This window comes from Sander lucioperca, chromosome 9 (genome assembly GCF_008315115.2).
Source record: "Sander lucioperca isolate FBNREF2018 chromosome 9, SLUC_FBN_1.2, whole genome shotgun sequence".
NCBI classification, from domain to species: Eukaryota; Metazoa; Chordata; class Actinopteri; order Perciformes; family Percidae; genus Sander; species Sander lucioperca.
The window spans coordinates 41,640,595-41,666,737 of record NC_050181.1 but is presented as its reverse complement, the minus strand read 5'-3'; the positions used below and the strand labels follow the sequence as shown (position 1 = coordinate 41,666,737).

The 26,143-nt window shown below is 43.8% G+C and overlaps 1 protein-coding gene across 11 annotated transcripts in view; it reads left to right on the top strand.

The window, feature by feature from the left end:
- Positions 1-25,723, top strand: part of rnf220a (ring finger protein 220a) — a 170,756-nt gene extending 145,033 nt beyond the window's left edge. For 5 of the 11 annotated variants that reach the window (XM_031311159.2, XM_036004905.1, XM_031311165.2 and 2 more), the window contains 8 exons: positions 5,822-6,014; positions 6,134-6,189; positions 6,320-6,431; positions 15,030-15,141; positions 18,197-18,391; positions 18,610-18,680; positions 18,789-18,863; positions 23,851-25,723. In XM_031311159.2, coding sequence (XP_031167019.1) covers positions 5,822-6,014; positions 6,134-6,189; positions 6,320-6,431; positions 15,030-15,141; positions 18,197-18,391; positions 18,610-18,680; positions 18,789-18,863; positions 23,851-23,905 — 869 coding nt within the window. In that variant the 3' untranslated portion in view covers positions 23,906-25,723. The remainder of the gene's footprint in view (positions 1-5,821; positions 6,015-6,133; positions 6,190-6,319; positions 6,432-15,029; positions 15,142-18,196; positions 18,392-18,609; positions 18,681-18,788; positions 18,864-23,850) is intronic. The other 6 variants (XM_031311170.2, XM_036004908.1, XM_036004907.1 and 3 more) reach the window with 2 other exon arrangements.
- The last annotated feature ends 420 nt before the right edge of the window (positions 25,724-26,143 follow it).

The window sequence follows — 26,143 nt, the reverse complement described above, 5'->3', positions numbered from 1 at the left end:
ATTTAAATACCCCGGTCGGATGGCAAACCTACCACCTTAACTAACACATTTTCAGCTCCACTCAAAGGAGAAGGAGCTATTTAGATTTTATAATGTATGCAAATAGGCTGCGGCTTTGCTTAATCGTTACTTTTTTGATTCATTGTTTAGTCTATAAAATGCCAGTCACAAGTTCCTAGAGCCCAAAGTGACAAATTACTTGTTTTGTCTGACCAACAAAAAGATTTTCAAATGACAGTTACACTATATGGCTCTGCTTCCGAATAGAGCTGCAGCCAACAAGTGATTCATTAAACATTCATCTACAGGTCATTGTCTAGATTCATCAATTGGTTATTCTAAAAAATGTTCAAAACCGTGAAACAATGCAATTCACAATTTATTTTAGAGCCTGCAATGTCTACTATTTGCTTGTTTTTTTTTTTGCTCCCACAGTGGCCTCCCATCGTGGCACTCAGGTGTTTGTGTGTAAAACGTGGTGACAAAGAAAGATGGAGGCAAGCCATCAAGATGTGCACACATGGTGGTAAAGAGTAGTTGTCATCTAAGAGGCTCTTTTAAACTGTCTAGGCTCTACCTCGGCTTTCATCCGTCCCTCTTCCTGGTCGCCTCCTTCTCTCCCTGTTCGATCCGTTGTTGAACACACACATGCTGAGCCTCACCTGCCTCCCTCCTTCCCTCTCTGCAAGCCAGAGAGAGAGGAGACAAGACAGATCAATGTTGAAATCTCAACTAAACCTCGCGAAAGAACACCTCGTGGGGCGGGAGGTGGCTTTCCCCACCCGTCCATCCATCTCCCCCATGCTCCTTCCATCCGCCCATCTCTCTTTCACAGCGTTAAACGAGCAGACACAGGACCCTTCTGCCTTGCTCTAATAGGGCACCTTGTGATGTGACACAGATAACTGAGGTGGCCTGGGGAGAGCGATTTGAAACACACACACACACACACACACACACACACACACTCGGCAGAAGGCTCAGAAGGTGGATTTTGTCTTGAAAGCTCCTCAGTGGTTCTAACACTCGCCACTGGGTCCAGCAGGCTCTCGAGAGCCAGCGGCAGGCTAGACGGATATAGAGATGTTGCAGGGGGTCTCCTCAGCTGGCTGGATAAAGAGAAAGCCTATCCCTCTGTGAAGTGCCACCATCCTTCCCTCCCTTTGAGAGCGCAAGGAAGAAAGGCAGAGGGAACAAGGCCCTTTCAAGGGGGAGGGAGGGAGGGAGGGAGGGAGGAAAAAATCGAACAAGATCAGTTTATGATTCAACTCTGTGTGAGGGAAGACTTCCCTGTGTCTCGCACCGGCTTAGCCAGGTTGAAAGCACCCACAGCACAGAGCGAGAGCTTTCTTTATCTGTCTGCTGGACTGTCTGTCTAAGTCTCGGTTTTATGAGCTGAAAAGCAACTGGCTTTTACTTTTAACTTTGCAGGATATACTAAAAAGTCTATATTTAAGGGAGAAATTGGTTTATTACAACTAAGGTTTCATGCCTTATGATAGGGTCGTTGTACTTTTTTTATACTAGCAGCAACATGAGACCTGAGTTATGATACTGATTTCCAAACAGTGCTTTTTTATATATATTTTACTTAAAGATATTTAAATGCTTTGTGCAAAACCATTATTTTCATTTAACAGAAGTAGCCTAAGTCACTCAATTGTTAAAAGTTGTCTTAAAAATAAGCAGCACATAAACTTACACCTAGAGTAGTCTAAATTTGGCAAAATGTAGATTTAAATCAGGAACTATCCAGTCAAACAATAAGTCAGCAAACCTGACCAGATGTTCAGAGAGATTTGTGAACATGGCATTGTTTGAGTAGTCATTTGAAAAGTTTGTTAGAATACTTGTATAAAGTGTCTACAGGAAGTTCCCAGAGCCCAGTGTGAGATATTCAAATGTAGTTATTTTTGTCCAATAACATTCCAAAACCCCAAAAAAATATAAAGTTGAAAAGTATATGAAACAGCAGCCCAAAAACAAAGCCTTACATTGGAGAACTGGACTCAGCAAATATCTGCCATTCTTGTATAAGTTATCACTATTATTCGATTATCAAAATCTCAGCTGTTGACTCTGTAAGTACAGTGTTATTACCAAAAGCAATGATGGCGAATGATGAATAAGATTTTAATATAACCCATTCTATTAAGTTCAGTTTGTTCCTCCTATATCATGCTCCTATTTGTTTCTTTAGTGTTTACTCCTGCTGTTTTAGTAGCATTACCAAGCTTTGGAACACAATAGTTGATCTGTTTGATTAGCCGCAGACAGATGGAAAGGCAGACAGGGAGGCAGGCAGACTGATCCTGGGGTTTGATATCAGCCTGTCCTGAGAGACAGAGGAGGAGAAGAGGGATTATTGCAGGTTGAGATGGCCCAGAGGGATTGAGAAGAGGAGAAATCTCTGCTTTGTAAATGGACTTCAAAGATGGCCGTCTCATGTCTTTGTGTCTGTGTCCCTTTCCCCGTCTCTCTCCCTCTCTCTCTCTCTCGCACTCTCTCTCTGACCTGTAAATGGCAGAAAGATAGTGCGATGGCCTTTGACTCCCCTCCTCTCTGCTTCTTAGAGGGTCCCGATAATTGCTATGGTAACGCAATGTTGCCGAGGTCGGTCGATTGGTTGATCCAGGTTGTCAGTCAGTCTGATGAGTCCTTTGATCCTGCCTGCCTCTTCAGATCTGTACTTGTAGTGTTGTTGTGGTGACATGTATGTAGATTAAGTGTCTTGGGTGTCGCTGCCATGAAGCATGTAACTCGGAGGATAAAATGTGTAGTTAGTATGTTAAGAGTCAACGATATTCAGGAGATGGTTATGATAATGAGACAGACCAGGGTGGCCCTGTAGGAGTCGGTTTGTGTGTGTATTGATCATGCCTGTAGAGCAGAAAAGAGGGGAAATTGTGGACTGGTACATGAGAGGGAGAACAAGTGATACGCGAGTAGAGAGATCAAGGGTGGTGGAAGAGAAGTAAAAAAAAAAAAAAGCCCACTGTCAACAGAAGAGAAAATGAGTGGAAAGGGGATATGTGGGAGAAATGTGAAAGAAAGGAGTGATGACACAAAAAAGGGGGGAAAGAAGGTGAGGAAAGGAGGAATGGATGGGAAGAGAAGTAAAGAAAAAAAAAAAAAGGGGGGGGGGCGTTGGTGCATAATGTGAGTGAAAGGCAGTTAGAGTGGGGCTGACCTTTCCCTGGCCAGATTAGATTGGCCTGCCAAGACTGCTTAGAGGGACAGATAGAAGCACTGGGAACACACAACATACACAACAGGCACACATTTGCTCACACTTAAAACACTGAAGACATGTACAGTGTGTATGTGCACAAATAGGCCGCGCATCAATAAGAAAATACAGCATCCTGTCCATCTTTAAGGGCATAATTTAAAATGTCTGGGATGCTATTTTGTATTGTCCGTGTTTTAGACACTTACTGATAGCCCTGTATGGAACCTGTACATTTAAATATTCTTGTTGTGAATTATTTGGGCTAGAGGTCTTCACAGGTTCACTTAGTTCTTAAGCTGGGTTGATGGTCAATGCAATGATTTTGGGGCGTACCCACGGCAATGTCCCCGGTTCAAATTTCGACCGGATGCATGTTTCTCCCAGGCTTCCTGTCATCTCTCCACTGTCGCTTTTGTTTTCTCAATTATTGTATGCAGAAGGCAGAAAGATCAATGAGGACGATTGGTCCCACCTCATGTATCAACTTAAATATGGACTCTAGATGTGACTCTGTATCTCACTTGTCACCACAGTGCTGTAGGTGACAGACAGGTCTGGAATGCAATGTGTGTAAACTAGACAGTTAACAAGGTATTTGATGGTGGATGAGGGGAAAAAAACAAACCACTGAGCTTTCCACAAAATCAGCAAACTAAGGAAGGAGAAAGTCTGCCAGCGAAAATAGGAATAAAAGTCCAACCGTTTCACCATGTCAGACTGTATAATGTAACATGTGCTCTGTTCACCTTCTGCCATGAAAAACTATAGCCTCAGTAGCCGAGCAGAGCCAGCAGGCTGCTAGATTTACGCTACGTGGCCATTGTTCCCATGTGTTCCCCTCTGCCACTGAGACCAAATAAAAGTTAAAAGGTGCTTTTTATTTGATCACTAAAAACCATGGGCCTGTTGTAAAACGGCTTAGCATTGGTGGCGCGTTTAATCACAGCGGCTTCCAGTCGTTCCGTGCTCACATTCGCTCTCCTCACTCCTCATTTTTTAGAGTAAGAGTGAAATGAATTACACAGTTAAGACGGAGGTGAAGCAGCAGCAAATCCCAGAAGATCCTCGGAGACGAGCCCTAGCAGCTGGTCTGCACTTTGACAAGGACGCCACAGTGCAGTGAGACACTATAGTGCACTGAGACCAACTGTTATAGGAAGTCAAGTATCGAGACTGGCACACACACTTGGACAAGGGGGTTCAATAAGATAGCTGTCAACTCTGTTGAGCTTGTATCTGGTCCCACACACACACACACACACACACACACACACACACAGACACAGACACTTATGTTACATACACGCAGAGAACACTAGTCCAGCTGAGAGCTTGTAGAAATTGGGATAGGTGTAAATAAGATGGCTGTCAGGCCTGTCACAGGCAGACACACACAGACGCATTCAGAGTCACATCTCAAGTGAAACACAAGTGCGCGCACACACACACACACACACACACACACACACACACACACACACAAAACACACCTAGCTAACTCCAAATAGTAAGTAACATACACACCTGAACACTCCTGCACACACCTTACCTACCATTGCATGGTAGATAGATGCGGTCTAAGTGACAGGTAGTCAGACACTTGCACGCACACACACACACACACACACACACACACACACACACACACACACACTCACCTTCAAGGGGTTGGAGATACAGTGTCTAAGTGACAGAGGGACAGACAGTCTCAAACAAACACTGAAGTGACGCCTCTAAGTGACGGACACACACACACACACACACACAGCCTGCTCTGTGGCTAAGTGGAGCTGAAGGAAGCAGTCAGGCAGCGGTAAGGGTTTGTCTGGGCGTTCATCACTGGGTTTATAGAACTGCCACTCACACACACACACACACACACACTCCCACACTCTCCCTCTCTTTCTCTCAAAGATTGATGGGTGAGGTGTCCGTCTTCATCAGTTCACCCCATGTCTAAACGCTGTCTCTTTTTTCACCCTCGTCTCTCTGACCAAATTTTTCTCATGTCTACCTCCATTTGCAGAATTCGTAATTGGTCAGGAAAAAGTCAAGTTTAAACTGAGCTAAATTTAAGGTCTTCGGATTTGTCAAAAAAAACGGTTACTAGGGTTCTTAAAGAGGCTTTATGATTTCTCGCTATGCAGGCCTATTTAAAAAAAATATTGCTGGCCCATTTAAGATTTAATTAAACACTGATGTAGATACTGGTTTTTACTATGACATTTAAGCGAGGCAGAAGTGAAAAGTAAAGCAAACAAAAGACACAATTCGTATATTGTTCAGTATCGCTGAAATATGGGACCTGCAGCTCTGATGTATTAATTTTTTCATGTTCACTTGTGGTGTCAGTTTTAGCACCAAACCTCACCACGCTGTGTTGAGGCCAAGGGTTGCTGTGCGGTTTTATGTGAAAATAATTCCAATGTAGGCTTCACATATCACTGATGTCCTGATCACAAGAGCATCTTTTTAAAAATCAAATGAATGTGAATGTTACGCTTTACGTATAATGCCTAGGGTTCTCTTGTTCCTACTTTAGTGACAAAGTAAATAAAAGTCATGCTGACAATTATCGTCTTTTCACAGGAACAGGTTTTGCAACGTGTAGCATTAAGGAGAGCGCGGCAGACAGCGACGCTGACCTAGACGTGGACGGGGACGACACCTTGGAGTACGGCAAGGCCCAGTACACCGAAGCCGATATCATCCCCTGTTCTGGAGCCGGAGAGGACCAAGGAGAGGCCAGGGAGAGGGAGGCGCTACGGGGAGCCGTGCTCAAGTATGAAGCCTTAACTGCTGCGCTGTCAAACTAGCAGAATACTAACTTAACTAAACGGACAAAATGAAATGCACCATTGATGCTCCTTTCATACCAACATTTGTGTCTCTGTGTTGCAGCGGTGGGATGCCTTCTAACAGAATAACGCCTGAATTCTCCAAATGGGCCAGCGACGGTAAGTAGGGCCAAACAAAATGTATTTATTTATTTTTTTAAACGTAGCAGTGAGGTGTGTGTGAATGCTTATTGCAGCTAGAAGAGTCACCATCCAGTGTTAACCCCGCCACCCGTTTGTGTGTTTACAGAGATGCCTTCGACGAGCAATGGAGAAAGCAGCAAGACAGACCCCGGCACTCCTTCATCCTCCACCTCTTCCTCCTGCGCACCACGCACCTGTAAAAACAGCGAGATCGAAAAGTAGGTCACACAAATGTGTGGACACACTCTCATGGCGATTCTATGACTTTGTGATGAGTTTTTGTACTTGTGGGAGAGTCGACTTGTAGATGGTCATAAATGATGCATTTTGTATGGATTCAGTTTTTTACCGTGAGTGCGTGCGCGAGACAGGGAGGGTCTCCAGGTATTGATTTTTTACTGCAGTTGTGTTCTCTCAGAGCACAGAGCTCCCTTCAAATCATTAATGGGGACATAGACACAAGCTGATACGAGGCACACACTTGTTTCAAAACAGCAGTGTGAAAACACATGCAAATGTTTGTTCACACTGGAGAACACACACGCCTTCAACCACACCGTTCATACACTGAGACGTGATGACACGGTAAACAGCTGTTTTCTCATAGTTTTCAAGTAACACTTTAAGATTGGCAGACAGTGACACTGAACATCAAATGTGGCATAAATACAGGTGGCACTCAGATTTCAGACCTTGTTTCTTGTTAATGTTTTGTTATTGTTTGATTATATCGTGACTCCCAGTTGGATTTGGGGAGTAGACTCAGTTGGACATGGGGAAAACATGGCAATGGCAAAAACGATTACCCTCATGGCACACAGTGGTCACAATTACACAAAATAATAGGAAAAAGATCATTTCTTTTTAACTGTAAATATTGAATTTGGGGATTACTGATTGATCATTTACCATATGAACCTTAGATCAACTTTCAAATAAAAAATGGAAGCGCTATTAACACAGCCAACTAGAAGTATAAAATTGTGTTAGAGTAGAACATCCTCGTGGCATCACATACCAAACGCTAGTAATTCAATAAGACTCTGTATGTTTACCAGTAAAGCAGGAATCAGGGCTGTACCTGAATCGAAATTCCAAGTCGACTCTGAGTCGCCAATTTTTTACCATGAAATAAAAAGTGTTATAAAAATCCTTGTGAACTCCTGATTGGCTGCTGACAACTTTTGTAGTTAGGGTAGTTTTCTGACATGACTCGGTTTGTAGCAGTATATAGCCTTTCATGCGGTTATCCAGTGTCGCTCTATGCACAATGACAGCTATAAAAAAAAGTGCTATGTGATTCAACTGGCAAAATGAGATTTGACTTGGAGGGCTTTGAATCACCGACGTTTAGAAGGCAGCCCTAGCAGAAATACTAAATAAGACATAATGACCTGAAAATATGACTGCAGATGGAGGCTGGATAGGACAGTTCCAAAAATGTCTCCTCGCTCAGCTGTGTTTCAAACATACATACCCTCACAAGCAGACACACTGCCCTATTCATTAGAAAACCCATGTGTGAAAGGCCAGCACTCTGTAATTCCCTCATTTCCATCTCCTCATCCATATCCTGCCACAAGTAAACAATCACACACACACACACACACACACACACACACACACACACACACACACTGTCCCCTGCACGGGTAATAGAGGTCAGCTCATTGCGAGAGCGAAGTCGTGGGCAAAGAGAAAGAGGGATTTGGTTGATTGGTTGCTTCTGCATGTCTGGCATATTCTCCTGTCCTTTTGCCCCATGTGATCACACACACACACACACACTGAGCTTGGGTCAGTCTGCTTGTTGCCTTCCATCCCAGACCCTATTTCTTAAAGTGATTTCCTTTGTCCACCTGAAGTGCCTTTTAAGAATACCCCCCTAAAAAGCATCACTCTCATCTCATTTTAGTAACCTTTCCCTCTTCAGTCAATTTCCTCAGGCAAAATGTTACGGTATAAATGATTGGAGTGTTCACTGCGTTGTTTTTCCTGTTATTGGAAACCTCAGTCAAGGCTGCATCGGCTAGCAGAGTAGGAAAACTAATGACAGAATTTTCTAAACTGTATATTTACTAAAAGTATTATTGAAATCGCTATTTGTGCTGTATGCATGTATTGTATGTTCCCCGTCACCTCTGGGAAGGCTGCATGCGATAAATGCTTAATTTAAATGAATCAATCGACACTCAGTGTGAGTGTTCCCCATATTAAATATCAGCAGATGGGATAGCTGGTGAATAAGCAGAGCAGCTTGAAGTGTATTGATCAGAAACGGCACTGCAACGCAAGAGGTGTGTGTTTGTTTGCTAAGCGAGGGGATGCATTCGATAAGTTGTTGTCTGTGCTGTGACCGTCCTCGTTTTACTGTGTGTGTATGTTTGTGTCTGAGAGACAGCGATGTAGGTGGTCAGACGGTGCAAATTGATTCACTCGTGCACACACATGCATAGTTGGTATGTTTCTGATGAGGAAAAGGCACCCTCCTCATGGTGCTCTGTTTGCATGGCATCGCATGGACAGTTTTAGCCGTCATCAGTGAGTCCAAGTTCCTCTTCAGAGCTGTCACTTACTGCAATAAAAGTTTTTTGTTTTTTTTCTATTTTCCTGCCACAGACCATAAGTTACATCGGACTAATGTCGGTAGGGGAATATCTTCTGGAAATAAACTTAATCTTTAAGATTTCATTTCGTGGGAATCATCTCTCTCGCCTGAAGCTCATTGCCAAGAACTACCTTAAATTCTAAGAATTTCCGAAGAAAATGTGATGTTATGACTTTGTTATGAACGAAAATGCATGTGTGCTTGTGGTTACATGATGTTCTGGCTGAGGTCTTAGTGGCCCCCTGCAGCACAACATGCCTTAATCTAAGTATCCATTTAAAGAGAGGCAACTAGATGCTGAATGATTGCAGTGGAACAAGCAGTCAGCTGGCTGGAACAATTCCCTGCCTCACTCTTCTCCGCTTGCTATAAATGCACGCATTTGTGGAGCTTCTGTGCCCCTCTGTCCCCAAATGAAAATGAGATTTGTCTGCTTTCGTTACATTGATACATTTTGTGTGTGTGTGTGTGTGTGTGTGTGTGTGTGTGTGTCACAGAACAGCGTTAGTAAAATCTCTCTGTCTCTGATCCCAGATGGGTAATGATCTGGTTCGCTCCCGGGGCGTCCTCGTTCCCTTGCTCAATCCCCCCGCAAGATAAATGAGCTCACACACACACACATATATATATATATATATATATATATATATATATATATATATATATATATATATATATACGGTATACATGTACAACGCCTGAGACGCTCTCTCTCCCCTCCAAGATAAATGGCCCCTCCAATGTCGCCAATGCGATTGCTGCCAAATTTGGTGCTCCAGCTGGAACAATGCGGAGAGATTTCCATGTGGTTTCTGCAAATAATTGAATCTGTCCTCAATTTGGAAGTGATGAAGCTAGATTTCTACCCTCCATCCCCCCTCCACACACGCACACACACACACACAGCCTTTTCCTGTGCCTTTTTCCCTCTGATTCTTCTCTTTATTGTTGTCGCTAAGCCACCTTTCTCTCTCTTTTTCTCTTTCTCACTCTTTTCTCTTTCACATTTCTCTTTTCTTCCCGTTCTCAGGCTGGTACAAAATGCCCCCGCTTCCCTTTTGCCATCTGACACCTTCACACACACACACACACACACACACAGATCGGGCTGAGGCAGGGGAAATCAATAGTGACTTAAATGTTTTATCATGGTGTGTCAGTGTAGTTAAGGCCTCGGTTAACAGGGTGCAGCATGCTCTAAAGGGATTTACCGCTGCTATTTTCACAGCACCTGCGTGTGAGAGATTTATTTCCCTACCTGGTGGATAAAAACATTTGCTAGAATATTGTGTTTTTAGAATTAATTGTGACATAATTTTATCATTTGCTGTGTAGAGAGAGAGAGAGAGAGAGAGAGAGAGAGAGAGGCCAAAATGTAGGTAGACAGTAGATTAAGACACAGGGCTGATTGAGATGGATGTTGGAGGTCTTCAGCTACACACAGACACACACACACTAATGAAATGAGAAATAGCCCCACACACGTTGGGGACAGAGCGCTAAATAGAGGGGAGGCACAGCCATCTATCTGTCTCTGTCAGGCTTTCTTTCTTGCTTGTCGCCATAGGGGTGACTGGAGATGGGAATGCACTGCAATTTCACTCACTCACATACATACATACATACATGGACACAACATTCAAAAAGCCCTGTGGGCCAGGAACTAAGTTGGAGTAGCAGCATGTTGCGGGAATGGAAGTTGTATTTCAGTGTTGGTTCTTCGGGTTTGTTATGATGCCAGCCCTTCAGATCAAGGCCACATCTTCAGTTAAAACCTACAAAGCTAGAGCCGTAATTGGAGAGAGAGACATACATATTCAGTCTGGTGTACTGACAGACAAATATACTTAACAGAGAGTCCAGGACGTTATGTATTAGATGTAGACTGGTTTGGGTTTAGAGGTTTTTCCATCTCGTTCCAGATCCAGATTGGTAAAATACACAGATTTGAGTTCTTGGTCCAGGATCTCCAGTATTTGGAGCAGGTATCTTGTAAAAAAATACAGTCTGAAGATGTAGATAGGCTACATCTGTTATGTAAATGTGTCAGATACATATATAAACAACATTTCATACTGTATACGCCGCTCATCTTATTTTCAGCTACAGAACAGTTGTCATGTTTCTGCCTTCTCAGCTAATACTTATTAATATTTAAAGCAGTGTAAGTGACTTAAGTCTCCCCCTGGGGCTCACGCTCATGGAAACTTTCTGCTACTCTGAATAGAAGCCAACTCACACAGACAATTGTTGTATATTTTCTGACACTAAACTGAATACCTTACATTTTAGGTTGTAACCCAAATTGAACTGTTAGCTTGTTTCTGTAAGTCTACTTGACATGTTTGCTAAGCCAGACATATTTTTTAGTATTCTTGGCTCCAAGACTGAAAAGGTTGAAAACCCCTGAGCCAGCTTAAATCAGTGACACACAGCACAGCATAAAGGGCTTAAACTCAAGGATTTCTACTTGTGGTTCTTGCTGGTTGAGAGGCAGTTTATCTCTCTGTGTGTCACATTTAGCCCCAGAGAGTTGTCTTTCCTTTCCTTGGCCCTGTGAAATCATCCTGCTCTTTTTTTAACCTCCATTAAATCTTTGCATCCCCCCACCCCACCCCTGCTGCTTCCTCCTCCACCTCCCTGTCCTGTGTTTAGATGGCCACATGCGCATAAAGATAGATTAACTTGTCTTTTTAATAGCATTGGGAAATTAAACAACTTTTCAAATGTGGTATTCTATGAATCAGCTGTGCTAAATGAATATTCATTAGAGAGATAGAAAGGACAATAGAAAGGTGAGTGTTGTTGTGAGAAAAGGAGAATCCTTTTTAAGAGTAAAACTTCTTTTCCGCCTCCGTTCTTTAACTCACTTTGGACAAAGAAAGGAGAGCCCCTTGGCAGAGTTTTGTGCTCGACTAAGCGACAAAGGGCTTTAATGGAGCTGTTAAAAGAGACAGACAGCCTTGTTTTAGGGACAACCCCCATCCAGTCCCGTCCAGCCCAGAGTCCACTGCCGCTTTATAAGCTAGCAGGCTAATCAAGGCTAAATGGCTTTTTACAAGCTCAGAACTAATAAGAGGAGAGGGTAAAGCAGTTTACAGGGCACGGAGTGGCGAGTCAGTCTAGGAGTCCCAACTAGGTCTTTATAGACATGGGATGGTGATGGGGTTACAGGGAGGAGCTAGAGCGTGTCGACTTTTCTCATGGAGGAAGCAAAACCTCTGCTGCTGCTTTTGTGGCGGCAGAACGGCTCAGTGTTCTTGAGTCCTGACCGGCCTCGGTAATGCTGTCTATCTCAGGGCGACCTCAAGCTCACGCCCCATGTAGGCTGAGTCCTTAACAGCGGGCCTGGGTTTGAATCCCGACCTGTGGCCCTTTGCTCTGTGTCATCCCCCCCCTCTCTCTCTCTCTCTCTCCTGCTCTCTCCCTCTCTCTCTCTCTCTCTCTTTCTCCCTCTCGCTCCCGCTCTCTCTCTCTCCCTCTCTCTCTCTCTCTCTCTCTCCCTCTCTCTCTCTCTCGCTCTCTCTCTCTCTCTCTCTCTCTCTCTTGCTCGCTCCCTCTCTCTCTCTCTCTCGCTCCCTCTCTCCCTCCCTCTCTCTCTCTGTTGCTCCCACTCTGCCTCTCTCTCCCTCGCTCTCCCTCTCTCTCCCTCGCTCTCCCTCTCTTGCTCGCTCCCTCTCTCTCTCTCTCGCTCTCTCTCTCTCTTGCTCGCTCCCTCTCTCTCGCTCTCTCTCTCGCTCCCTCTCTCTCTCTTGCTCGCTCCCTCTCTCTCTCGCTCTCTCTCTCCCGCTCTCTCTCTCTCTCTCTCTCTCTCTCTCTCTCTCTCTCTCTTGCTCGCTCCCTCTCTCTCTCTCTCTCTCTCTCCCTCCCTCTCTCTCTCTGTTGCTCCCACTCTGCCTCTCTCTCCCTCGCTCTCCCTCTCTTTCTCGCTCTCTCTCCCTCTCTCTCTCTCTCTCTCTCTTGCTCGCTCCCTCTCTCTCTCTCTCGCTCTCTCTCTCTTGCTCGCTCCCTCTCTCTCTCGCTCCCTCTCTCCCTCCCTCTCTCTCTCTCTTGCTCCCACTCTCCCTCTCTCTCTCTCCCTCGCTCTCTCTCTCGCTCTCTCTCTCTCTCTTGCTCGCTCCCTCTCTCTCTCGCTCTCTCTCCCTCTCTCTCTCTCGCTCCATCTCTCCCTCCCTCTCTCTCTCTCTCTCTCTCCCTCGCTCTCTCCTATTTCATAATTTCATTGTGTACGGGATAATACTTGACAAATTTTACGTTCCACATTGTAATGAGTGATGCTGGAGGAAAACCACTCATCTCGAAGCTATAAAATGGCATAAGTAGGGTTTGCAATGACTGATTATTTCCATTATTGTTTTAATCTGTTGATTATTTTTTTAACATTTGTTCATTTTGTCTATAAAACATCAAGAATAGTGAAAACAGCCCTGTTCACAGAGCCCAGTGAAATCGTATTGCTTGATTGAACAGTTCAAATCCAAAAGATAATCCTCCATCCTTTATTTCCATCCTTTATTTCCATCCTTTATTTCCTTTGCCTGTAGCCTGCTGTTTGAGGATGCAGCAAATTAAGCCATATCCTAGGACACTCTCAGACAGACACACACACACACACACACACACACAGAGCCACTTATCGTTCTATTTTGCTCTCACCCTCTCTTCCCTCTCTCCGCTTGTCCTTCCCCATCCAGATCAATACCATAGATCAGCTAGCTATCAGGCTGCAAAATGACCACATCACCATAAACACACACACTTACTCTCATTTTAACACACACACACACACATGCACACACACTGCTATTGCATCTTGCCAGAGAACGAGTGGATGGCCATAATAAACACGGGCCGCCTTGTGCGGCCTCGTCTCGCTGCTCCAAATCATCAGCAGCAGCGTTGTGGTCTGTGCGTCGGCCATATTGATTTAGTTATGGCTGCTTCATATGCTGTCGGACAGTGTTAAATGCACATTTTCTGTTATCATGCTACACATTAATCAGAGGCTGCTTAGAAGCAGGAAGAAAGGGAGGTCGGTGGATAGAATGAAGGAGGGATGGACTAAGGAGGAGAAGAGGAAATAAATACAGAGGAAAGGAAATAAATTGAGAGGGATACATCGACGTAGGGCTAGACGGAAAAACATAAGAGATTAGGTGCAGCGGATGAACGATGAGTGTGAGATGTGAGATAAAAGAGGACAGGGCACTTAAAGTCCAAACAGGGAAATTGAAGGGTGGAATGCAAGTAAAATTTAAAAGCTGGTGGGAATGAGCAAGGGAAGGGGCTAAAATTGTAAGATATCAGATTATCAGAATGTCAAGGGGTTTTTAATAACAGCATGTCATGCTACATACATATTGACACAGAGAGCAGGTTTGCGCTGCAGAGAGGGCCATAATCAGTTGGCTGAAAGAAATCGGCACACTTATGTAAAGATGGGAGTAAATGAAATTCCCATCGGCGGAACGAACACACACATTTAGATGTAGTAGGGTCTAGGGGTGGGGGAAAAAATCGATACAGCATAGTATCGCAAAATTTTCCGTGGCAATACTGTATCGATACACAGATGCCAAGAATCGATCTTTTATTATTACATATGTGTTGGTCAGTTTGTCTGCTTGACAATCCCATTTTGCAGCAATAAAAGTGAAGTGAGATGAACAAACAGAGAAATGTATCTTTTTTTTTAGATAAAACAGATGTTGACAAAGTTTCCTTTTGGGGACGTCATTTGAAATTGGGAAAAATTTGAAGTTGGAAAAAAGGTAATAAATTGCAATATATCGCTGAATATTGCAATATGTTTAAAATCGCAATAATATCGTATTGTGACATAAGTATCGTGGTGATATCGTATCGTGAGGCCCCTGGTGATTCCCACCCCTAGTCGGGTCACAGAAGAGTGCAATAGGGTTAGAAAAAGAGTGTCAAGACAGACAGCACAAGACAGCCACAATAACGTTAGAGACGGAAGATTTCTTTTAGCCAATTTCCTGTAGTTTTTGTGTCTGTGTAAACAAAGAACTTTTTCGAAAACCAGCTGAAACACTACTGCGGTTTTAACAGTGTTATGATTTGTCTTACTGTAGTTTGACTTAACGTTGTCAATGGTTACACACTTTCTCATACCCAACTATATGTGTCATAATGTTAGCACTAAACATCGGTCCCTCTTGTCTTTCTCTCTGTTCCTCTCCCCCAGGGTAACGGAGGAGGAGTCCACGGCTACAACCATGGAGGCTCTGAAGGCTCGAATCAGAGAGCTGGAGAGGCAGATACTGAGAGGAGACCGATACAAGTGTCTCATCTGCATGGTGAGTATAACATTCACATGAATGCTCTCGGTTTCACATCAACCCTTAAGGCCCTGACACACCAACCCGATTATCGGCCGTTGGACAGTCTGGTGAGGTCAGTGACTCGAGTCTGTTCGGTGTGTTCCGTGCCGTCGTCAGTCGGAGGAGCCGCCGGCCTTCATTTGGACCGATTTGTCATGTTGAATCGGAAGGCGGACAGTCGGACTCAATGACCGATCTGATTGGTGGAGCGCTAACCTGGAAATGACGAGCGTGACTAGAGTCTCTCAAAATGTGACGAAAATCTTTTAAACTGACCTTTGTCGATCTGAAATGAAGACAGATACAGCAACTGCATGGCCTATTTCTCGCTTAAAATGTTTTCAGGAACGATGAACTATTTTCGTAAAATACGAGATCGTATTCCGAACGAGCCGCCATTGTGGTCTGGCTTTGAAATTCCGGAGAAGCCAGACCCACGTGACACGTTCGTCCAATCAGCTGCCGGTTTTCATTTTTTGGGCGACAATACAGATTAGCACCGCCTGTTGTTATGAAGACGTATTACGTCTCGCGCACGCGCAGAACGTACGCTCAAGTCGGTCAGTCCGACTGCCTTTTCTGCCGACGGTCGGCTGCCGGGTTGGTGTGTCAGTCTTTAAAGGCAGTATTGTGCCTTTTGTCAGGAGGCACTAAATCTAGCATTCGTAAAACTTCATGTAGTAGCATATAGAAGTGTGGATTAGAGGATTGCTAGTTGGTGCTAGGGTTTGTAGTAGCTAATTTCCCACAATCCCTGAGGAAACCCACCATGGAGGATGCTTTTGTTTGAGCTCAATTAACAGCACCCTCCTCCAATCTAGCAAATTTCCAACCAGTTGCACACTAATTCTCTGTCCCAATCCAGTGGCTGGATCCTCCAAAATCTGCGTTATTAGGCCAAATATGTCATATGTCAGGGCTGTTCAGTGTCAAAGGCTTCTGAAATACTGCCTTTTTTTTGCACAACTGCTGCAGTCGCTGCATATTTGGATAAAAATATTAATGTGACCAGATCAAAGATCTTGATTTTATTTTATTTTATTTTTGTTCTCGCTTTGGGCAACAGGCACTCCTGTTACATAATGTGAAGTGTATTGTGTTGTATGCTGGATACTCCTTGAAGTGTGCATGTATGCATCTCATTTCCCTCCGTTTGTGGATGTCTAAGTAGCTTTAGAAGTGTACGAGTGGTGGTGTTGCTGTCGTGTTGTGTTGGTTTATGCTCTTGCATGGCTTTGCAAGCTTTGAAACTGAATGTGTGCTGGGATGAAAGACTCCAGTGGGAAATGCAGAACGGCCTTGAAAACTGACAGGATTCTGCCACATAATAATAAATATATATATATATATATATATATATATATATATATATATATATATAAGATGTATTAAGGACCAGACAGCACATGTAAGTGTTTATGTCTAGTTGATACACCAGCGTCAGTAGTAACAACAGTGTTGCATTGTAAAGTGTGAAGATGGGTCTGTGCTTTACAGCATGTGTAGGTGATTGATTGGACTCCCAGATCAATAGTATAAGCCTCATGTTCATCCATGACAATATCAGGCAGGATGAGGGACATTGTCAATATTCATGTCCATCAGATGCTTGAGATACGACTGCACCTGCATCCTCCTCGCCCCCCCATCAGAGTTTGTGTTCCCCACTTTGTGTTAAGGACCCATCCTGTCATCCTTCAAGCTTGTGGACAGTGCAGCGTCGGCATCCTCTGTGTGTGTGTGTGTGTGTGTGTGTGTGTGTGTGTGTGTGTGTGCGCGTGTATATGTGTGAGAAGTGGGTAATTACTGACGCCTGCGCTTCCTAAAGGTCGCTGGGTGCCCGAGGTGACACGGAGGGCAAGGCACAGCGATCGATCACTCACTGCCCCATGGACACACGGCTCCTCTCCGCTCATCCGTCACTGTCCCTCATCTCTCTCACATACACACACACACACACACACACACACACATTCAGGCATACAGAGAAACACAAATATGTGTACAGCGCTTACACACACACTCACACACGTCTTACATCTAATCTGTCTCTGTCTGTCTTTCACTCGTCGCTCCTTCCCTGTCACTGTGTGTCTGATGTAAAAGTCATCAGAATGCTTTAACTTGTTGGCAATCAGGAAGCATTTTAGAGAAGCTGGAGATTTCCACTGCAACTTCCTGTTGTGCATGGATCATAACCTTCCAGTGCTCAGGTAGTTGTATGTAAGTAGAAAACAAGTGCTCTCCTGTTGCAGCCCAGTTGCCTCAGCTTTATCCTCGGCTGGTCCTGACACGAGCTCAGTGCTGTGGTTTGGTCTCGTCAGTGGATTTCTACCCCCATCTACTGGTCATCTTAGGAAGGGAAATACAGCCATGTCTTGTTAAGTTAATTTATTCATATTGAAAGCAATTTTTTTTTTAAAGGTGATAATAGTTATATTTTTAGTTAATGGTTATTGACAAGACAAAGTGCATAAAAAGAAACATGCCCTAGACTTGAAGTTTTTTCTTCTCTATATTGATAATAAACAGTTTATCGCAGTTATAGTAAGATGCTAAACTTTCACATGTCAGCATCATCACAGTGAGCCCCTTAAACAGGCATTGTTGTGTAAGCCGTTTCAGTGGATAATGAGTTTTTATTTCACTATTTAAATTCAAAAGTAAAAACAAATCCTTACATTTTGCACTAACCAATGAGATGCCTGACTTGTAGCTTTCCGTCTCCTATCGACCTTCAGCAACTTAGCCAAGTCATTGGCATTCACATTTCTCATTATTTGACAAAACAAAAGTGGGAACACAGTAGGAGAGTTCCTCAAGCATTTTCATATAGCAGTTTGTCCATCATCTGTCCAAACTGTACACACTCTCATACATGTGGGTGTGGGTGTGTGTGGGTCTATGCGTCTGTCCACACGGGTGTTCGTTGCACTGTGGTGTTTGTGAGGGTGCGATCAGGACAAGCCCGCCTCTATGATTAGCTGCCACCTTTCGCCCCCTCTCCCACCCCCACCCCTCCCTTCCGCAGAGGAAGCCTGCTATCCCGTCAGGCGCAGAGATCAAGAGCCTAGGGGTGTGGCCAGGGCCCCGGCCACTGGCCAATGAGGTCGGAGAGAGGAAGCCTAAGTCCCTCCCCCTCGGCCTGTACTGCCTCTACAGGGGCCTTGTGATTGGTGGCTACGGCAGCGGCATAAAGAGGCTCCTCCCACAGCCCTTACGGAGGGTAAGGCACTCCCTCCCTCCTCCACCTCCCCCCTCCTCCTCCTCCTCCTCCTCCATCATCTCTCCGTTCTTTTCGAGAGGAAAAGAAAAGGGCGCCCATCAGATTGGGTTCATTCATGGCTTTCTCCCTCCTCCTCTCCTCCCTCTGCCTGCTTCCCTCCATCTCTGCTCGTTGCCTGCCCGATATCGTGTCTGTGCGTGTGTGTGTGTGACCTGCAGGTTGCCGGTTCAGTTGCCCCCCATGCTGCCTTGCTCAGTGGTTCTGTGGCTGCTGGCTGTGTCGTTTCATGGTTAGTGGTTTGGTGCCGTCGGTCAGGGAATGTCCAGTGTTGTTGTTACCTGGTGTGTGCGTGTCCTTTTGAATTTGGTGTCATTTTACTCTCACCATCTGTCCCTAGGACTCCTACACGATGCCGCTCACCTCCATCCAGTGCTGGCACGTCCATTGTGAAGAATGCTGGCTCAGGACTCTGGTACGTACAAACCCGCACAGTTGTCCACACACACACGCACACACACACACACACACACACACACACACCCCTACCTCTGTGCTGCAGGACAGCTCCTCATGACATATAGTTATTGCAGCCTCCTTTCATAATCAGTAAGCTCCTCTCTGTAGCTTTGCCCCTTGGGGAGAAATTTAAATGGAATATTTTTCAAATTACCTGTTCTCTCACTATTCACACACACACACACACACACACACACACACACACACACACAATGCAAACACTTGCAGTTCTCAGTAAGGGAAAAGCTTAGATGGAATGGCCCCCAAAAGGCTTGTTAAAATGTTGGAATAAAGTAGTCAACTCCAACCTCCAATAAGTTCTACATAGTGCCTTGGGTCTTCACACACACGCACACACACACACACACACACACACACACACACACACACACACACAGGCAGTGGTTTTGTTGGTTATTAGTTAGTCCAATATATTCAGTAGTGTGTAATTAGCTGGTGCTAATGTAGTAAATGTATGGTAAATCTGGTATTTCTGTCTGCTGGAAAAAACAGTCTGATCTTTGATTTCTTTGCTGTTATCTCCTCTTTTCTCCACGTCTTTCATTGTAGTCTTTTTTTCTCTCACCTCACTGTCTTCTGTATATCCTCGTCTATTACCTTTTCTCTCCCAATCCTCTTCCTTCTCCCCTTAGTCTATCCATCTATTAAACACCGTCAGTTGCCAGCGGTAACACACGTCCACAATAACTAACAAGCAGTTCTCCACTTTTAGCCCCCGTTAATATTATACTTGCAATTTGAAATACACTCTTAGCATAATTACAGGACTAAACACACAGAGAGAGGGGCAGAAATTAAGAATTGTGTGCAATTGCTGCAACACAACTGACAACTGCAAAAGAAACAATTCCAATAGAGTTATTTTTTTTATACTAACCACATGAGATCTGCATCCTGTGGATCTAGAAATGGCGATGCAGGTCTTTCAATCCACTGTGGCCCAAAGAAATTCTTGACTACTATTGGAGGGATTGCCATGAGTTTTTGTATTGACATTCATGGCCCTAAGAGGATTTATTTACGTAAATTTATTTAATCCATCAAACAAACAAACAACCGAATGCAAACACAAAATTCCTTAAATATACAGTAGGTAAGACTTATAAAACTAACTTTCTGTCATATTTGCTGAAACTGACCCTATGTTCGAGTAAAACTACATGAAGCAGGTAATTAAAAAAACAATCCAGCTCCTCTGGCACCACCTACAGCCTGTAGTGCGATTTGCAAAAATCCACCGCTCCCTGTTCAGATGCACCAATCAGGGCCGGGGGTGGGGGGGGGGTCTAACTGCCTGTCAATCACTGCTCATGCACCCTTTTGGGGGGAGGGGCTTAGGAGACCACTTTAGGCTTTAGTAGAAAGGGGGAGGGACTGAGAAGTTGTTGATGTTCAAATTTTTTGGCTAAGTCCTGGATTTTTGCAGTCCTACCTACAGCACCTTTTAATGAAAAGGAGCAGAAAGAAGATTAATCTTGTATAATCTGCCCCTGTTTCACAAAACATACACTAACCAAGCAAATAAATAAATAAATAAAAGGATAAATAACTTGAATGTAAACATAACTAATGTTGGTTTACTAGGAAAACTCCACAGGGTACCATTAAGCTCCAAGCACATCTAAGTACTTTCTAGCTTTGACAGTGTAGAGCTGAGACTGACAGAGGTTACAACCTGCCCCACTAGTGGTAAGGATCCTCCATTTTTTACTGTGATGCCGGCCATTTGTGTGGGTATAGATTTTTAGTCTTGTCTCAAGGCCAGTGTAGTACCAAAATTGCCCAGTGTTTAGATTGATATTTGCATTTATTATATAAAGACGTGGCTAAAAGCTAATTTTCATCCCCAGTCCCCAGGCAGGTGAACAATATTTTATACTACAATGCTTAAAATCATCACCAATTTTGGCATTTGATTAACATTCTTTCCAGCAAGTTGCAGGTGTCATTTGAAAGCCACGTACCTGATGGCTGATTTTTTTTTTTTTTTTGTTTAGTAAAATAAGACTAAGAAGGAGCATGGCCCTGAGGATTGCTGCTCATATTCAGGTTTAATTGGGCCTTTAGATGTCTGGAACATACATCCAATATAAGATCAATACTGATTCATGAAGAACTTGATGTGGGTACAAACAAAACCACCTGTGCATGTTTTAGAAATTGCTTGTGAAGTTTTCTAATTTTCTGTCATTAGATGTTTTAAGGGAGACCATAAGAAATCATTCTTGAATGAGGCCCATTGTTTCCATCTGCTGTGTGTGTGTGTGTGTGTGTGTGTGTGTGTGTGTGTGTGTGTGTGTGTGTGTGTGTGTGTGTGTGTGTGTGTGTGTGTGGCGCACGCTGCCATCACAGATCTAATGTACGGGGCATTATAAACTCATAGCCTGGAGACAGCTATATAAACGGGAGGGCCATGCTGATCAAAGTAAATGCCTGGGAATCTAGTTAACGTCAGCCCAGCCCCTTACCACTTTAATGAGCAAGGCAGCTGGAGCGCAGCGTGACGGGCACACACACACACACACACACACACACACACTTAGCACCCGCATTAAACAGAAGTACACAGCTTTGAAAGGCATGCAAACAAACAAGAGGACTCGATCAGCACCAGTATCAAAACATCTGAAACCCAGTGCTATTGCTACTGTACAAACCTGTGTGCGTCCATTTTAAACCATCCTAGACTTTTCTACACATTCTTCATATTTCCTCCCTTCTCTCTTTCTTCACCTCCACACTTTTCTTTCTTGTTCTTTCTTCTCTCTTGAGACATGAAGAAACTGTTTTTAGTACTCTGGAGCCACAAATCCTCTTAGCAGGAGTGTGTGAGATCTGTCAGACTCTTGCACCACCTCCTAGTCCTTCAGACTACCTAAGTCTGTGCACCCACTCCAAAGACTTTATTCACTGGCTTACAGGAAAAGAAGCCTATAAATCTTTGGGGTCAGATGAACCTGTACATTTGTAACTGACCAGCAAGGATTTGGAAGGTTTAGGTGCTCCAGTTATGAGATCTCTGCATTCTGTTGTACCTGTGTTAGATGTCTCACACACAATATTACTCTCTAAGTACACTCTTATGTTTTACACACCTTCTTACACACACTACAGTGGACTGATGAAAGTGTCCACATACCAAAGAAATACCTTTGGGATGTGTGATGGTCAGTTTTGTAGCCCAGGACTTCTATCATAGCTGTAAGGATTCATAACTAGGGTTGGGTATCGTTTGGATTTACCGGTGCTAAAAAAAACTTTTAAAACTGTGCCGGTGCCTGAACCACTACTTTTAAAAAAGAAAAGAAAAAGGAGCACATAACGACAGTCGGCGACATTAAAGAACGGCTTGTTCATTAATAAGGCCATATGGTTAAAATTTAAATGATTTATTAAAAATGTAATAACAATAAACTTATAACAACAACTTATTTCACCAGTAACGACAAAAACAACCACTAGATGGGAAATGGGTATTTTACAATAACTTTGAATGCACCACGAGGCTTACCAGTTTCAAGTAAACACACCACTATCCTGTCTGCGATGTGGCCAGGCAGTGGCCATATAGTGAAGCTAGTTTGTGTCTTAAGCTGCAGACTGTTGTACATCATGGTGTTGGAATCCTCTACAGTGAAATACAGTCACACTTTACACCGTTTAACTGTCACACAATTTAACTGTGTTTAATCCAGCTACTAGCTTACGGTAGGCTAACGTTACCTGCTGCCAAGTGTAGTGTTAACTAGCGTCACATGCAGCGATGCTTCTGTTGCCTCGTCCGTTTCGTAGCATCAGAGGGCAGCACAGGCATTTATGAGGCACCGAAATCCATGTTGCTATTCGGTCCGGTAGATACCGGTCGTTAGCACCGGGGCTCGGTACCCAACCCTATTCATAACATAAAAAGAAGCTATTGCTGCAGCTTCCTCTCCTACTTAATACCAGATGTACTGCTCTACTTCATTTATTTACATAATCTATTGTGACAGTTATATTTATTTATACATCTGTAACCAATGCAAAAGCAGCACAGTAAAAACTGCAGGAATGTGCCTGCAGCCAGCAGTTAACCACCCAGCACAAGAAAAGGAACAAGCTGACTGTTAGGAAGAGGCGGCGGGGAAGAGACGGAGAGGTGGAGGACAGTGGTGGAGACCACCCAGTCAGAGTGTGTTGCATATTATCACCTGCTGCTTTACTGCTGATGGCACACTATCAAAGCAGTGCAGAGGAAGAGGGCTGAGGGGAGGACTGTGAGATGGTGCTCTGCTGCTAACAGGCGGGCTTACATTCACATTGAGGAGGTATATATATATGACATATTTTGGCTAAACTGTCAAAAGACAGTTTTATAAACATCCTGCCCTTATACAGATCAGTTGTATTGGATAAAATAGTGAAGGATCTTGGTTCAATGTCTTCTACAACAGCAATCATGATTATTTTTCTTGGTGCTAAATTTGCCACTTGTTTGTAGTCTATAAAATGTGGAAGAACAGTGAGAAATACCCATCACAGTCTGAGAACTCACGGTAACATCTTCAAATTGCTTGTTTTGTCCGACCAAAACTAACACTGCTTTCGGCTCTGTTGTGGAAACGTTGGTTCCAAAGATGCATGGTGCAAATAAAACAGAGACCCTCTCGTAAAAAAAAAAACACATTGCTCTGTAGCGCTACCAGTGGTTAAAAACGCCACAGGGTACCTTTAACCTTCAGTCCCATATGCCATCATCAGCTCAGATGACAGTGACTGATCCTCACATTTGAGAAGCTGGAAAGTTTGATAAATGAAGAGAGTTGTTGCAGCACTATAATCCTGAGTGAATGCATTTGTGAGTGACCTAGACGTCACCTTGTACTGAGCTTAACTCATTTTCTAAGCAACGAAGCTAACTATTGTCTCTCCATCTACCACAGGGGAACAAGAAGCTGTGCCCGCAGTGCAACACCATCACCTCACCCGGAGATCTGAGGCGCGTCTACTTGTAAAGAGCACACCCATCCTCCCGCCTGTAAGTCCTTCTGATCCATTCCTCCTCTCATCTTGGATTTCATCGCCCTCCCCGTCGATCCTCATTTGTTTTCCCTCTCTCGTGGCCTGAGTCGCTAGCTCCAAACCCTCCCAAGAGTGTACAGAGACAAGACGGCTGTCTTTGAGACTCCACTGGCTCTTTCAGGAGGTTAAAACTGGATGAAATTGAATGACTGAGTAGAATTCACTGACTCCAAGGCTGGCTACCCACAAAAAAAAAAAAGATAATTGAAAAGACGGAGACCTGCAATTCCACTGCGCAACGGGCTTGTTTCCTCTCATGACTCTCTGTACATGTAACATGTGGTGTCATCCGCTGAAGGACTTTTAGTCAGTGGAGAACCCCCAACGCCCAGCTAAACCCTGCTGAGACCTGGTAGCTTCATGCTGCTGGAGCTGGACCTGAAAGGAACTTCGTTATACGGAATATAAAGACTTATTTTTTTCCCCCTCTAGCTCTTCTTTGACATTTCAATGGTGCTGGACAACAGGCTCTAAGCTGAAGACTGGACAGAAAGCTTCTTTTTCTTTGTTGTTCCCTATCCCAGAGAGAAAAATCCTATCTTCATGCCCCTGTTGCTTAAGAGAATTAAAAAAAGGGCCTGTCCACTAAAACTGAGCTTTCAACCAAACTGAGAATAACCTCACAACCTTGAAAAGGAGTTTGACACTCCTCCTCCACCTCTTCTTCTCCTCGCGAGCCCTTCTATCCCCGTTTCCCCCCTTTTGTGGTGTTTTAGTGAAGTAAACCAAAATTTTTCCCCCTCCAAGATGCAGTGCAAGCACATGTAATATAGTTCTATGTATGTTTACAATGTTGGGTGTAAATGACATAGAGTTCACACACACACACATATGTACACACACATGCACACACGTTACTATCAGCAGACACACACAGAAGTATATAATATCAAAGTCCTGTTGTAAGTCGGAAGGGTCTGGGAATGATGTTTGGGGAAAAAATGGCTGGAAGAAGCCTTCTGTATTTTTAAAAAAAAAAAAGATCATTTGAAGATCCGTTATTTCACTGTACAGGAATAAAACATTTAAGTAATAATAAACTACTCGAGACTAGATGGTCAAGATTTAGGTGGTGTGAGTTTTCTGCAGAGTACCCTGAAAACTAGAACATGATGAAAGATCTTTTGTTAGTTTTATGGAATGGAGAGATTCCGATTGCCCAAGATTTACTGCAAACAAGCAGAACAATGGGACTGCTCTTTAGTTGCAACAATATCCAACTGAGCCTCTTCTTTTAACCTCCATTTCTGCTTCCTCTCAGTTGGAGTAACATGCTCAGATCTTAGTCAAGAAACGTTTTGTTTTACCCCTACATGTCTCAAAAGAAAGCTTTTTCCATTGTTCTCATACTGCTATGCTGCAAAAAGGTTCCAAAATGGCAACCCCGAAGGGCAGGTTCTTTCTAGCTATAACGGATGAGGGAAGTGTCTGGAAAAGAGGAATGGCCAAGGCTGAACTGGCAACTTCCAAAACTCGCAGCATTTCCCCCCTTCCCTTTACGGCAGCAGCAGCAGCAACCAAGGTGGTGGTGTGCTTTGTGTTTGTAAAACTATGTATTCTGTGACGTCTGTATTGTTGTAAGAAATGCTGAAAAAAAATGAAAAAATAAAACTTCTCAAATACCACGAGTGGTCTTGTTCACCCAAACTGGGCTGTAAAATAAGACATAGGGAAGAGAAATGTTCCTGTTTTAACTGAAATAAAGCTAAGGAAGATGGCCTTAATGCAAAAGACGCTTATTCTGTTTATGTGCATTTTTAATAGACTTTGTGTGGCGTCTTGCATGTCTTTTGTGTTTGAATGCAATCCCCTGAAGTAATGTACACTGTCCACAGTTCACCTTAAGATAAATGTATAGGGTCCCGAATCATTCTGGGGCAAGGAAAGCATGAGTTTGTCTCTACTGATGAACTACTTTATTTTGCTTTATTATCTTATAGCTCTATTCCCTTTTGGTTTTAGCTCATCATGTAGTTACACATCCTGGTAGGTTAAATACAGGATAGGACATCAGAATGGCGTTATTATGGAACCCATGCAACTTCTAGGCAAGACCCTTCAATAGCATTCACACACTACTATTGGCCAGGCGTCCATGCTTAGGCAAGGTTACGTAACCACAGACTGTATAATATTAATGGACAAAGCATCCGG